The sequence below is a fragment of the Sapajus apella genome, unplaced genomic scaffold, assembly GCF_009761245.1.
Source record: "Sapajus apella isolate SASKATOON/1434 unplaced genomic scaffold, GSC_monkey_1.0 scaffold88, whole genome shotgun sequence".
Taxonomy (NCBI): domain Eukaryota; kingdom Metazoa; phylum Chordata; class Mammalia; order Primates; family Cebidae; genus Sapajus; species Sapajus apella.
In genome coordinates this window covers 4,465,424-4,479,147 of record NW_022437028.1, presented here as the reverse complement: position 1 = coordinate 4,479,147, position 13,724 = coordinate 4,465,424, and the positions used below count along the sequence as shown (strand labels likewise).

The 13,724-nt window shown below is 55.1% G+C and overlaps 1 protein-coding gene across 1 annotated transcript in view; it reads left to right on the top strand.

Moving 5' to 3' along the window:
* Window positions 1-13,724, top strand: part of GTF2IRD1 (GTF2I repeat domain containing 1) — a 150,847-nt gene that overhangs the window by 92,190 nt on the left and 44,933 nt on the right. The window contains exons 15-20 of the mRNA XM_032254890.1: window positions 455-502; window positions 1,429-1,494; window positions 2,694-2,877; window positions 10,241-10,290; window positions 10,511-10,567; window positions 12,943-13,026. Coding sequence (XP_032110781.1) covers window positions 455-502; window positions 1,429-1,494; window positions 2,694-2,877; window positions 10,241-10,290; window positions 10,511-10,567; window positions 12,943-13,026 — 489 coding nt within the window. The remainder of the gene's footprint in view (window positions 1-454; window positions 503-1,428; window positions 1,495-2,693; window positions 2,878-10,240; window positions 10,291-10,510; window positions 10,568-12,942; window positions 13,027-13,724) is intronic.

The following is a 13,724-nucleotide window of genomic DNA, read 5'->3' as shown; positions in this document are numbered from 1 at the left end:
GGTTCAGGCAATTCTCCTGCCTCAGCCTCCCGAATAGCTGGGATTACAGGCACCCGCCACCGTGCCTGGCCAATTTTTATATTTTTAGTAGAGATGGGGTTTCACCACGTTGGCAAGTCTGGTCTCGAACTCCTGACCTCAGTTGACCTGCCTACCTCGGCCTCCCAAAGTGCTGGGATGACAGGCATGAGCCACCGCGCCTGGCCCAGGACTTTATCTTGTTCCCACGTGTCCTCAGTGTCTGAACAGACTACCTTGGGAGGTGCATGCAAAATGATCTCAGCCTGCTTACAGGGTGGGCACCTGTGTGGAATCGGGGTCCCTGATCCCATGGGAATAGGTGCCGTGCTTCAGAGCTGGCCCCCCTGGCCTGCCATTTCCAAGCTACCCCATCTGGCATCAGCAGCACATGGCCTAGGAGATGATATACGTGGCATCCTCTGTTCTCTTTCAGACAAAGGCCTCAGCGAGGACCCGCGGCCCGAGGAAAGGCCCGTGGAGGGTGAGACCCTGTCTGCCCCCCACATTTCACCCCCAGCCCCACCCCATCTCTCCTCCCCTGTCCTCCACCTCCCCTTTGGCCTCTGGGTCTCTGCCTTCTCTCCACCCATCTCTCTCCAGCACCCTGGTTTGGGGGTGGGAGTCCTGTGGGCTGCCTGAGGTGGGAGGAGATTCAAGGACCTGTCCTCTAGAACCAGGAGGTACCTGGTCAATGGTACACGCAGCTGCCCCTGCTGAGGAAAATTGCAAGGCTTAGTTTTTATGACACACATTGCTGCTTTCCGCAAACGTTTTAAGACTGAGAACTGAGCCTCTTCTATCAGCAAGTAGAATTGAGGCCTGAAAGCCCAAAATTGGCTTTGTGTCCAGCAGACACGCCCATTCTCAGGAACGTGAGAATTCCCTCCCTGCTGAGGATGGAAGTAGGAGAGAAAGAGAGGGGAGTCAAGGTGAGGGTGGGTCTGGAGTATCCTGGAATGGAATGAGTGAGTGTCAGAGGAGAGAATGTCACTTCCCCAAACCCAGCCTGGCAGGAGGAACTGTGACGTCTTAACACAGTTCCACTGCCACCTGGTGGCAGCGTGCTCAATTTGCAGGCTTAGTGCGTACCCGCTAGTTCTCAGTCACAATTCTATACTCAGTCACATACCTAGAAAGACCCATGGTTACTCCTAGTTCACAGAACCTTCCAAATCTTCATTCAGGCTGGCAGTGCCCTAGATTTGGTTTCACAAACAAGCATGTGAGCCCAGGCATTGTCAGGTCTGCCTGTGCTGTTTCTGAGACCGTAAGTTCCCCACCGCCACCGCCCCAGCCTTCCCCCATTCCAAGATCCCACCCAGGGCCAATCTTGGTACCAGCAGAGCTGGGACATCAGCTGAGAAGCTGCCACCAGAGAGGCGCCACAGACTGCCTTTTGCCTTCCAGACAGCCATGGTGACGTGATCCGTCCCCTGCGGAAGCAGGTGGAGCTGCTCTTTAACACGCGATATGGTGAGCAAGCAGTGGGACAGGGTCTGGGGGCGTCCTGGCCCCCCCGCCAGCTGCGCTGTTAACAGAAAGGGCTTTGGACCCACCCCCTTGCCCATTCTCAAACCAGCTGCTCTCTGGGCAGGGACAAGGGAGGGAGGGATGGGAGGAGCTGGGACCCACCATCAGGATGGGGACACTAGAGGGGCTTCCAGTCAGGCTCCCTGGCTCACTCACTTACGCTCTGCCTCAGCCGCAGGTTGGAGGCGACTCCCTCCCCTGTAGCATTGCCAGCCTCTGCCGTCACGCTCACTCAGGGTCCTCAGGAAGACTCAATAAGAATAAGATCAGATAACTTCAAAGCTAGGTGCCTCACCACATTCTCTTTTTTTTTTTTTTTTTGAGATGGAGTCTCACTCTGTCACCCAGGCTGGAGTGCAGTGGCGCCACCTCGGCTCACTGCAACCTCTGCCTCCTGGGTTCAAGCCTCAGGCTCCCAAGTAGCTGGGATTACAGGTGAGGTAATTTTTGTATTTTTAGTAGAGACGGGGTTTCACCATGTTGGCCAGGCTGGTCTTGAACTCCTGACCTCAGGCGATCCGCCCGCCTTGGCCTCTCAAAGTGCTGGGATTACAGGCGTGAGCCACTGTGGCCCAGGCCCCCACCCCGTCCTCTTGTATCCCATTTCACAAAATCCCCATGTCCTAAGACCCATTTTACAGAAGGGAAATGAGGCCTGGTAAAGGGAGGAGACTTGTCCCAGGTCCCACACTATTTGGTGGCAGAGATCGGGCTCATTCCAAAGCGTGGTGTTGCTTCTGGTGACAGGAGGGACACTCGGGGGTCTTACTGGAAAGGTGAGGCCCAGTGGACTTAGGGGGAAGCGATGTCAAATCTCGGCAGCCATTAGTGGTGGCTTCTGTGCTACCTGGGCATGAGGGCATGGACCCAGCGTGGGCTTTGGGGTACCCCTGGTTTGAGTTCTTCTCCCCTGGCTCTGCTGTTCAGTGGCTCTGTGACCTCAGACAAGTCACGTCCCCCCTGAGCTCCAGGTTCCTTTCCTGTGGCTGGGGGACTACTTTTTCCACCTCCCAGGAAGGCTGGCAGGCTCTCAAAAGGGCTCTGGCAGCTTTGCCCCGCCCCCCGCACAGGCACGGGACACAGGGGTTGAGGCTCCTGGCCCTGTGGCACCGGGAGGCCCGACAGCAGCCCTGTCTCTGCAGCCAAGGCCATTGGCATCTCGGAGCCCGTCAAGGTGCCCTACTCCAAGTTTCTGATGCACCCAGAGGAGCTGTTTGTGGTGGGGCTGCCTGAAGGCATCTCCCTCCGCAGGCCCAACTGCTTCGGGATCGCCAAGCTCCGGAAGATTCTGGAGGCCAGCAACAGCATCCAGTTTGTCATCAAGAGGTAAGGCCCCGCCAGGTCCGCAGGAGACAACACCAGGCCTGCTCAGAGCCCAGGAGCAGCAGCAAATTGCCATCAAGCAATTCTCGTGCCTCAGCCTCCCGAATAGCTGGGACCACAGGTGTGTGCCACCATGCCTGGCGAATTTTTGGGGGATTGCGCACGCGTGCGTGCGTGCGTGCGTGCGTGTGTGTGTGTGTGTGTGTGTGTGTGTGGTTTTTCTTTTTTTAGAGATAGGGTCTGGCCACCTTGCCAAGACCATTCTCAAACTCCCGGACTCAAGCCACCTCCTGCCTTGGCCTCCCAGAGTGATTACAGGCGTGAGCCACTGTGCCTGGCCACTATTTCTTTCCTTCCCTCCCTCCCTCCCTTTCTTCCTTCCCCCCCCTTCCTTTCTTCCTTCCTTCCTTCCCTCCCCCTTCCTTCCTTCCTTCCTCTTTCTTTCTTTCTTTCTTTCTTTCTTTTTCTTTCTTTTTCTTTCTTCTTTCTTCCTTCCTTCCTTCCCCCTTCCTTTCTTCGTTTTACAGGCGTGAGTCATTTCGTCCGTCCTTTTTTCTTCTTTCTTTTCTTTTCTTTTTTTGAAACAGTCTCACTCTGTCTCCCAGGCTGGAGTGCAGTGGTGCAACCTCTGCCTCCTAGTCTTAAGCGACTCTCCTGCCTCAGCCTCTCAAGCAGCTGAGACTACAGGCGTCCGCCACCATGCCCGGCTCAGTTTTATATTTTTAGCAGAGACGGGATTTCACCATGTTGGCCAGGCTGGTCTTGAACAACTGAACTCAAGTGATCTGCCCACCTTAGCCTCCCAAAGTGCTAGGATTACAGGCGTGAGTCACCGTACCAGGCCTTTCTGTTCTCTTTCCTTTTTTTTTTTTTTTTTTTTTGACAGCAAGGTGTCAGATGGGTTCTGGCTGCAGCTGGCAACCAGGAGGCTCCCCAGGCCTGCCGGACCCAACGCACTCGAGCTGACCGCCCCTACAGTCTCAGGAGAGGGGTGTTCAGTTTCTGTCTGCTCCAGGGTTCTCCAGGCAGGCGGGTCGCTGTCCTGGGCCAGGGGCTGGGGCAATGCCCCGTTTCCCCAGAATGGTAAGGGCTGGCACGGCTTCTCCAGGGTCTTTCTGTTTCCTTGGGCATGTTGTGTTTTTGCCAGTGAGGGCCCGGGGCAGCACCCGTGGATATACCCTGTGTGCCCAGCTGGGATAAAAAGTCCCTTTGGAGAAGATAGTGGCAGTTATTGAATGAAAAGCTGGTTGGGGGATGTCGGGAGCAGTGGCTCATGCCTATAATCGCCGCGCTGAGGAAGCTGAGGTGGGAGGGTTGCTTGAGCCCAGGGGTTCAAGACCAGCCTGGGCAACACAGCAAGACCGTGTCACTACAAAAATGTTTTTTTAAACTCTGGTGTGGCAGCATGTGCCTGTAGTCTCAGCTACTCCGGAGGCTGAAGCAGAAGGTTCACTTGAGTTCAAGACTGGCATGGGCAACATAACAAGATCCCATCTCTGCAAAATAATTTAGGCCAGGCACGGTGGCTCACGCCTGTAATCCCAGCACTTTGGGAGTCCGAGGTGAATCACGAAGCCAGGAGATCGAGACCATCCTGGCCAACATAGTGAAACCCCAACTGCTAAAATACAAAAAATTAGCCAGGTGTGGTGGTGCGTGCCTGTAGTCACAGCTACTCGAGAGGCTGAGGCAGTAGAATCACTTGAATCCAGGAGGCGGAGGTTGCAGCGAGCTGAGATCGCACCCCTGTACTCTGGCCTAGCCACAGAGCAAGACTCCATCTCAAAAAAAAAAAAAAAAAATTAGCCAGGCGTGGTAGCATACACCTGTAATCCCAGCTACTCGAGAGGCGGAGGCAGGAGAATCGCTTGAGCCTGGGAAGTGGAGGTTGCAGTGAGTCAAGATTGCACCACTGCGCTTCAGCCTGGGGGACAGAGTGAGACTCTGTCACAAAAAAATAAAATAAAAAAGGAAGATCGCATCTCAGGCAATTTAAGGATAAACTCGAGACAGACATAGAGCCCGTGAGACGTGTGAAAACGTAGGGAAATAAAGACTCAGCAAGAGAATGTGTGTAATTATAGTCCAGTAATTGGCTCTACTATATACGTGTATAGTACTGTACTTGTGGAAGGAGAGCCTCCTTCAACATATTCCCGGCTGGGCAACGTGGTGGAACCCTGTCTCTAGGGAAAGAAAAAAAATTAGTCAGGCGTGGTGGTGTGCACCTGTCGTCTCTGCCATTCGGGAGGCCGAGGTGGAGGCCGAGGCTGCAGTGAGCCATGATCGCACCACTGCACTCCAATCTAGGTGACAGAGTGACACCAGGTCTCAAAAAATAAATTAAAAAAAAAAAAACATTCTGGCCGGGCATGGTGACTGACACCTGTAATCCCAGAACTTTGGTGGGCCAAGGCAGGGGTTCACGAGCTCAGGAGTTTGAGACCAGCCCGGCCAACACGGTGAAACCCCGTCTCTACTAAAAATACAAAAAATTAGCGAGGCATGGTGGTGCATGCCTGTAATCCCAGCTACTCAGGAGGCTGGGGCAGGAGAATCACTTGAACCTGGGAGACGGAGGTTGCAGAGAGCTGAGATCGTGCCACTGTGCTCCTGCCTGGGCGACAGAGCAAAACTCTGTCTCAAAAAAAAAAAAAAAAAGTGTGGAGGCAGAGAAAAAGTCTCAGAGGCAAGAAGGTGTCTGTGTGTTTGAAGGCTCACACTGTGCCGTCGTAGCTGGTGCAGGGTGAGTGAGGGAAGGATGATGAAGCTGAGGCCCAAGAGGTAGCGGGGGACAGGCGTGCTGGCCCGCACCTGTAATTCTACCACTTGGTTAGGCCGAGGCGGGAGGATTGCTGCTCTGAGCTCAGGAGTTTAAGCCCAGACTGGGCAACATAGTGAGACCGTATCTCTATAAAAAAGAAAAATAGGCCAGGAATGGTGCTTCACGCCTGTAATCCCAGCACGTTGGGAGGTCGAGGCAGGTGGATCACCTGAGGTCAGAAGTTTGAGACCAGCCTGGCCAACATGGTGAAACCCCATCTCTACTAAAAATACAAAAATTAGCCAGGCGTGGTGGCAGGTGCCTGTAATCCCAGCTATTCGGGAGACTGAGGCAGGAGAATCACTTGAACACAAAAAAAAAAAAAAAGAAAGAAAAAGGTAGCAGGGGCCGGATCACCTGGGGTTTGGGGCTGGCTTAAAGGGTTTGAATTTTATTTTATTCAAAAAAAATTCTTAGAGACAGGGTCTCATTCTGTAGCTAGGCTGGAGTGGAGTGGCATGGTCACGGCTCACTGCAGCCTGCGACTCCTGGGCTCAAGTAATCCTCCAGTCTCAGCCACCCAAGTGGCCGGGGCTGCAGGCATGCACTGCCATGCCTGGCTAATTTTTTTATTATTTTGTAGAGATGGGGTCTTACCAGGTGCAGTGGCTCATGCCTGCGATCCCAGCACTTTGGGCGACTGAGGTGGGTGGGCCACTGGAGTTCAGGAGTTCGAGACCAGCCTGAGCAACATGGTGAGACCCTACCTCTACAAAAAAGGAAAAGACAAAAATTAGCTGGGCGTGATGGCATGTGCCTGTAGTCCCAGATACTCGAGAGGCTGGGGAGAGAGGATCGCTTGAGCCTGGGAGGTGGAGGTCACAGTGAGCCGAGATTGTGCCACTGCTCTCCAGCCTGTGCAACAGAGTGAGACTCCATCTCAAAAGAAAAAGAAATGAACATTGGGCTGACAGAACTTGCTGATTATTGGGAACGGGGTCCGAGAGGAGGGTTCTGAATGGCTCTGGGACCTTCCACAGTGGATGGCAGGTGGATAATGGGATTTGCAGACCCAGGACGCAGGGGAGGGTTCCCGAGGGGAATAGAACACCGGGAGCTGCCTGTATTCAGGAGGAACATCAAACACGGGGGCTGCGTCCTTTTCTTTTTTTATGAGACGGAGTCTCACTCTGTCCCTCTGGCTGGAGGGCAGTGGCAGGATCTCGGCTCACGAGCTTGGCTCACTGCAACTTCCACTTCCCGGGTTCAAATGATTCTCCCGCCTCAGCCTCCCGAGTAGCTGGGACTACAGGTGTGTGCCACCACACCTGGCTAATTTGTGTATTTTTAGTAGAAACGGGGTTTCACCATATTGAACAGGCTGGTCTCGAACTCCTGACCTCGTGATCCGCCCGCCTCGGCCTCACACAGTGCTGGGATTACAAGCATGAACCACTGTGCCTAGCCACAGGGGCTGCTTTCTATGCCCACTCCAAACTGTAAGCCAGGGGCACCAGGGCAGCTTGAGGTTAGGTGCCAATTCAACAGCAAATCCTCATGAATGACTTTTTTTAGGGTTTTGTACAAAGACAGCTTGTGCTCATGAGCACTGTTTTTTTGTGTGTTTGTTTGTTTTGGTGGGGGGGTTTCTATTTTTTGAGACAGAGTCTCACTCACTCTGTTCCCAGGCAGGAGTGCAGTGATGCAATCTCGGCTCACTGCAACCTCCACCTCCCAGGTTCAAACGATTCCCCTGCCTCAGCCTCCCAAGTAGCTGGGATTATAGGCGTGGCTAAATTTTGTATTTTTAGTAGATGGGGTTTCATCATGTTGGCCAGGCTGGCCTCAAGTGATCCATCCGCCTCGGCCTCCCAAAGTGCTGGGATGACAGAGGTGAGCCACCGTGCCTGGCCTTTTGTGGTTTTTTTTGAGACGGAGTCTCGCTCTGTCTCCCAGGCTGGAGTAAAGTAGGGCCATCCTCAGCCTCCCGAGTAGCTGGGTTACAGACATGAGCCACCGTGCCTGGCCCTGAGCATTTTTTTTTTTTTTGCAATGGAGTCTTGCTCTGTTGCCCAAGCTGGAGTGCAGTGGCACAATCACAACTCACTGCCACCTTAAACTCCTGGGCTCAGGCAATCCCGCCTCCGCCTCCTGAGTAGCTGGGACTGCAGGGGCACGCTACCACACCTGGCTAATTTTTACATTTTTTGTAGGGAAGGGGTCTCACTATATTGTCCAAGCTGGCCTTGAACTCCTGGGCTGAAAGGGATCCTCCTGCCTCAGCCTCCCAAAGTGCTGGGATTACAGGTGTGAGCCGCCATGCCCAGCCTTGAGCGTTTTTTAAAGTCATGATGGCTTTCTCCACCTGCCATTTGGAAAGGGAGGCAGGTCAGAGCAGTGGCCGATGGGAGAGGCCCTCTGCAGCTTTGAGGCCAGCTCCTCCTGTGTCCCTGGCAGCTGGCTGTGCGGTTTAAGGGGAAGCACTGTCGCTCCTCTGGCCTGGGACTCAGGAGCTCTGCCCAGCTTCTGCCTCTCTAGGGTTACTGCTGGGAAGTCCCTTCCCCTGTTAGGACCTGAGTTCTCCCATAAACAGGAAGGGACCAAATGCAGTCTGAAGCCTTTTCTAGCTCCTGAAACTGTGGTTCAAGGCAGGGCTATGCTTCCCCCTCCCAGCCCTGGCCCCATGAGCCTAGCTCTGTGCCTGGCACTGTACTGAAGCCTAAGAGATGCCCACCACGGGCTGGGCACGGTGGCTTATGCCTGTAATCTCAGCACTTTGGGAGACTGAGGTGGGCAGATCACTGGAGGTCAGGAGTTCAAGACCAGCCTGGCCAAATGGTGAAACCCCATCTTTTCTAAAAATACAAAATCAGCCAAGTGTGGTGGCACGTGCCTGTAATCCCAGCTACTCTGGAGGCTGAGGCAGGAGAATTGCTTGAACCTGGGAGGCGGAGGTTGCAGCGAGCCGAGATCGCGTCACTGCACTCCAGCCTGGGGGACAGAGCAAGACTCCGTCTCAGGGGAGAAAAAGATACCCACCACCAGAGCGGGCGCCAAATCCTCATCTACTGGGGACCCATCTACCCTGAGAGTTTGGCCTTTGGGCTCACTCCCAGGCAGGGACTCCTGCTGCTGCTGCTTGATTACCCCTGTAACAGAGAGCTCATTACCTCTCCAGGCCCATTACCTCTCTGTTCCATGGCCCACCCCACCATCCCTCGACAGCCCCTGTCTAGCCAGCGTGATTTTCCCAGTGCCCTCTACCCACCATAAACCCCAGCCCCCCAACAGCCTTGCTCTAACAGAACCAGTTGTGCTGAAGGTGGGGTCTTTAGAAGCAGTGCTGCATGGTGAAGACGGCTGACTCCTGTCTGGGCAGGGCTTTCTGGAGTCTGTGGAGCTAAAGACATTAGTATAGTACAAAGCTGAGCTTGGTGCCTGGCGCTCCCGGCTGCAAAGTGACACAGCACCTCTCAGGCGTGAGCCGTAAATCTCAGACTTTTCCGGAAGCTCGGAGTTGTTCTTGCTATGTAGTGGTACCTGACTGTTTCTATTCTTTTCTATTCTTTTCTTTTCTTTTCTTTCTTTTCTCCTTCCCTCCTTTCCTCCCTCCCCCCTTCCTTCCCTCCCTCCCTTCCTCCCTCCTTCCTTTCCTCCCTCCTTCCTTCCCTCCCTCCCTCCTTCCTTCCCTCCTTCCCTCCTTCCTTCCCTCCTTCCTTCTCTCCCTCCTTCCTTCCGTCCCTCCCTCCCTCCCTCCCTCCTTCCCTCCCTCCCTCCCTCCTTCCTTTCCTCCCTCCTTCCCTCCCTCCCTCCCTCCTTCCTTCCTTCCCTCCCTCCCTCCCTCCCTCCTTTCTTCCTTCCTTCCCTCCCTGCCTCCCTGCCTCCTTCCTTCCCTCCCTGCCTCCCTGCCTCCTTCCTTCCCTCCCTGCCTCCCTCTTTCCTTCCCTCCTCCCTCTTTCCTTCCCTCCCTCCCTCCCTCCCTCTCTCCCTCCTTCCTTCCTGCCTTCCTTCCTTTTTTTCAACACAGTCTTGTTCTGTCACTCAGGCTGGAGTATAGTGGCACTATCTCAGCTCATTGCAACCTCCACCTTCTGGGTTAAAATGATCCCCCTGCCTTACTCTCCCGAGTAGCTGGGATTACAGGCATGCACCACCACTCCCAGCTAATTTTTGTATTTTTAGTAGAGACGGGGTTTCACTGTGTTGATCAGGCTGGTCTCAAACTCCTGACCTCAAGTCCTCGGCCTCTCACAGTGCTGGGATGACAGGCATGAGCTTCTGCACGTGACCATGTTTCTACACTTTACACCAGCTCCATGGGAGGCCCCTGAGGCTGCCTGCCTCAACCCCAGGTAGTGACAGTCCTGCCATGTCCTGGAGCAGGAGTGAGACATCAGATGGACCTGTTCAGGACGGGGCAGGTCTCACGCCCGCCTGGATCCTTCACACCCAGCGTAGCCCCCAGATTTCACACGTGGGGTGGCAGTGACTCCAGGCCTTAACTGTGGCAGGGATGTGCAGACCGAGGCCCAGAGGGGAGGGCTGGGCAGTCCCGGAGATGCTCGGCGGGACCTCTGTGATAGTCATGCTTGTGTTTTCCAGGCCCGAGCTGCTCACTGATGGAGTCAAAGAGCCCATCGTGGATAGTCAAGGTACTCTGTGTGGGGCCTCGGGCTGCGGCATGGGCGGGCATGGGAGGGTCCCACGCCTCTGCCACCAGCCCCTCCTCCTGCTGCCTCTGTCCTGGCCCCATCCTGGCCCTGGCATTCTCTCCACACCGCCCCCCTGCAACTGGGTTTCTCCTAACGATGCCATCTTGGGTCCCAGGAACTGCCACCTCACTTGGCTTCTCTCCCCCTGCCCTGCCCCCAGAGAGGGACTCCGGGGACCCTCTCGTGGACGACAGCCTGAAGAGACAGGGCTTTCAAGGTAAGGTTGAGCTCGAGGGAGGGCTGCTGTCCCAGTGCCGTGACCTTGACCTGGTTTGGCTTTGGAGGGCCAGGTTGGAAGTGGGGAGGAGCTGGCCCCCGACTTCAGGGCCTGAGGGACCAGGCCAGCCAGGTTGGCAGCCCAGGGTTGGCTGTACCCTGCTAGCTCTGTGTTAAAGACTCTAGGGGAGATGGGGTGGGTGCCCACAGGTGGATGGTGGGGTGGATAGGGGGGTGGGAGGGTACAGGGCCCCCTACCTGCCCCTCCCCCTGCCTGGAGAGATAGGTGACACGCCCACTCCTTATTCACCAATCAATCAGCTGTGCACTTAGTGCTTTGAAATCAGAATAGGAGCTGGCGGGGCACCTCACGGCTGTAATCCCAGCACTTTGGGACGTCAAGGCTGGAGGATTGCTTGAGACCAGAGGTTCTGCCAGGAGTTCAAGACCAGCCTGGGCAACATAGAACCCATCTCTATGCCTATATTTACAATTTTAAGAAACGAAATCAGAGGCAGCGCAGTGGCTCACGCCTGTAATCCCAGCACTTTGGGAGGCCGAGGCGGGTGGATCACTTGAGGCCAGGAGTTTAAGACCAGCCTGGCCAACACGGCAAAACCCCATGTCTACCAAAAAAATACAAGAATTAGTCGGGGGAGGTGGTGTGCACCTGTATTCCCAGCTACTCAGGAGGCTGAGTCAGGGGAATCGCTTGAACCCAGGAGGCGGAGGTTGCAGTGAGCTGAGATTGTGCCACTGCACTCCAGCCTGGGTGACAGAGCGAGACCCTGTCTCAAAAAAAAAGGAAAAAGAAAGAGAGAGAAGCAAGGAAGGGAGGGAGGGGAGAGGGGAGGGAAGGGAAGAGGGAAAGGAAGAGGGAAGGGAAAGGAAGAGAGAGAGACGGCGGGACGGAAAGAAAGAAGAAAGAAAGAAAAAGAGGAAGGAAGAAAGAAAAGCAAAGAAAGAAGAGAGGAGAGAAGTGAGGGAAAGAAGGAGGGAGGGAGGGAGGGGAGAGGGGCGTGTCGCTGAGGTCAGGTGGAGGAGGCTGGGGCTGGGCTGGGAGGCAGGAGGTGGAAGGAAGGAAGGAAGGAAGGAGAGGAATGGAAGCAGGGAGACACTTGAGGAAAGGCAGGAGGAGGATGGAGCAGCAGGAAGGCGCCAGGGTCTGAGGGGGGCGGGCAGTGCCGTGTGGAGCCCCCGTGTAGGGGCTGCTCTGAGAAGCCGCGGTGTGGCTGCCAGTGAGTAGCAGAGGTGACTCTGTGGCCGCCGTGGCCCTGAGGAGAAGGGTTGACGGGCCCAGTGGTGGGAAGGGTCACAGGGTGGGGGAGCCCAGAGAGAGGGGACCCAAGTCCCAGAGGGCAGCTGCTCTCTGCCTCTGGTCTCTCATACTCTGGAGCATTCCATGACAAGGGGAGTTGACGACTCTCTCCTCACCAGAGCTCCTCGTACGCAGCCCCCTTAGCAGACTGAGACCCTCACTATCAGCCCGGCCCCAGTGCCCGTAGTCACTCCCTCCTCCCCTCCTCCCCGCCCTGAGGTCAGGGGCCCATGGTGGTCTGGGGCCCCCCGGTACATGCTGGCACTTGCCTTTTTTTTTTTTTGAGACTGAGTTTTCACTCTTGTTGCCCAGGCTGGAGTGCAGTGGCATGATCTCGGCTCACTACACCCTCCACCTCCCAGGTTCAAGCGATTCTCTTGCCTCAGCCTCCCTAGTAGCTGGGATTACAGGTTTGCACCACCACACCCAGATAATTTTTGTATTATTAATAGAGACGGAGTTTCACCATATTGTCCAGGCTGGTCTCCAACTCCTGACCTCAGGTGATCCGCCCGACTCCGCCTCCCAGAGTGCTGGGATTGCAGGCGTGAGCCACCGTGCCCGGCCACACTTGGGGGTCTTTAATCAACACCCTCTGGGTGAGTGAGTGCCTAATGGGAGCTGCCAGGCCCATCCTCTGTATCCTTGAGGACTGCCCGTCCCCCACCATCTGCTGGGTCAGCTGGGATGTGCCCCCTCCCTTGTGTCCAGCCCCCCAGGGACTTCATGAAGCCCCCATTCCTTACCTACCAGCCCGGGGCACAGGAGTCCGCTCTTCGAGGCATCCCTCATCTCCAGGGCTTATTTATTGGTTTGGTGGTTTTCAAATGTCAGCAATTAACTTAATTTCCAGCTCATCGCTGTTGTGGCAACAGTGTGTGTCCTGGAAAAAACACATCTCCATCAAGACGGTGCTGAAGGACCTGAGGGGCCCACTCCTAAGATCCGCTAATTGCCAGAGAAGGAGCTCCCCATAATTAGAAAATCATATTCCTTAAAAGTCACCAAGTGCCTTTTCACTGAACAGCCCAAACCCGTAATCGTTTTGTGCTTTGCAGAAAATTACGACGCGAGGCTCTCCCGGATAGACATCGCCAACACGCTGCGGGAGCAGGTCCAGGACCTTTTCAACAAGAAATACGGTGAGCAGCGGGGAACCCCCGGGGGAGGAGCACACACCTGCTCTGGGCAGAGAAGTGGGAGGCTTCCCAGTCCCAGCAAAGGCATTTCTGGAGAAACTATTCACCCCTTTACACGTATTTCTTGAGCATTTACTATGTGCCAGGCACGGGATATTGCAATGAATAAAACAGACGTAGTCCCTGTGCTCATGAGCCTTGCAGACCAATGAGGTGAGACACACTTTCAACAACTACACACAGGATTTAATAGACAGGGGCCCGGCTCAGTGGCTTACGCCTGTAATCCCAGCACTTCTGGAGGCTGAGGCAGGAGGATCACTTGAGCTCAGGAGTTGGAGGCCAGCCTGGGCAACATGGTGAAACCCCATCTCTACCAAAAATACGGAAAGTAAATTAGCCAGGTGTGGTGGCAGACGCCTGTGGTACCAGCTACTCAGGAGGCTGAGGCAGGAGAATTGCTTGAGCCTGGGAAGTGGAGGGTGCAGTGAGCCGAGATCGCACCGGTGCACTCCAGGCTGACAGGCTGAGCAACAAAAGCAAAACTCTGTCACCCCCCCCAGAAAAAAACACTGGGTGTGGTGACTCATGCCTATAATCTCAGCACTTTGGGAGGCTGGGATGGGCGGATCGTGAGGTCAGGAGTTCAAGACCATCCTGGCCAACATGGTGAAACCCCGTCTCTACTAAAAATACAAAAA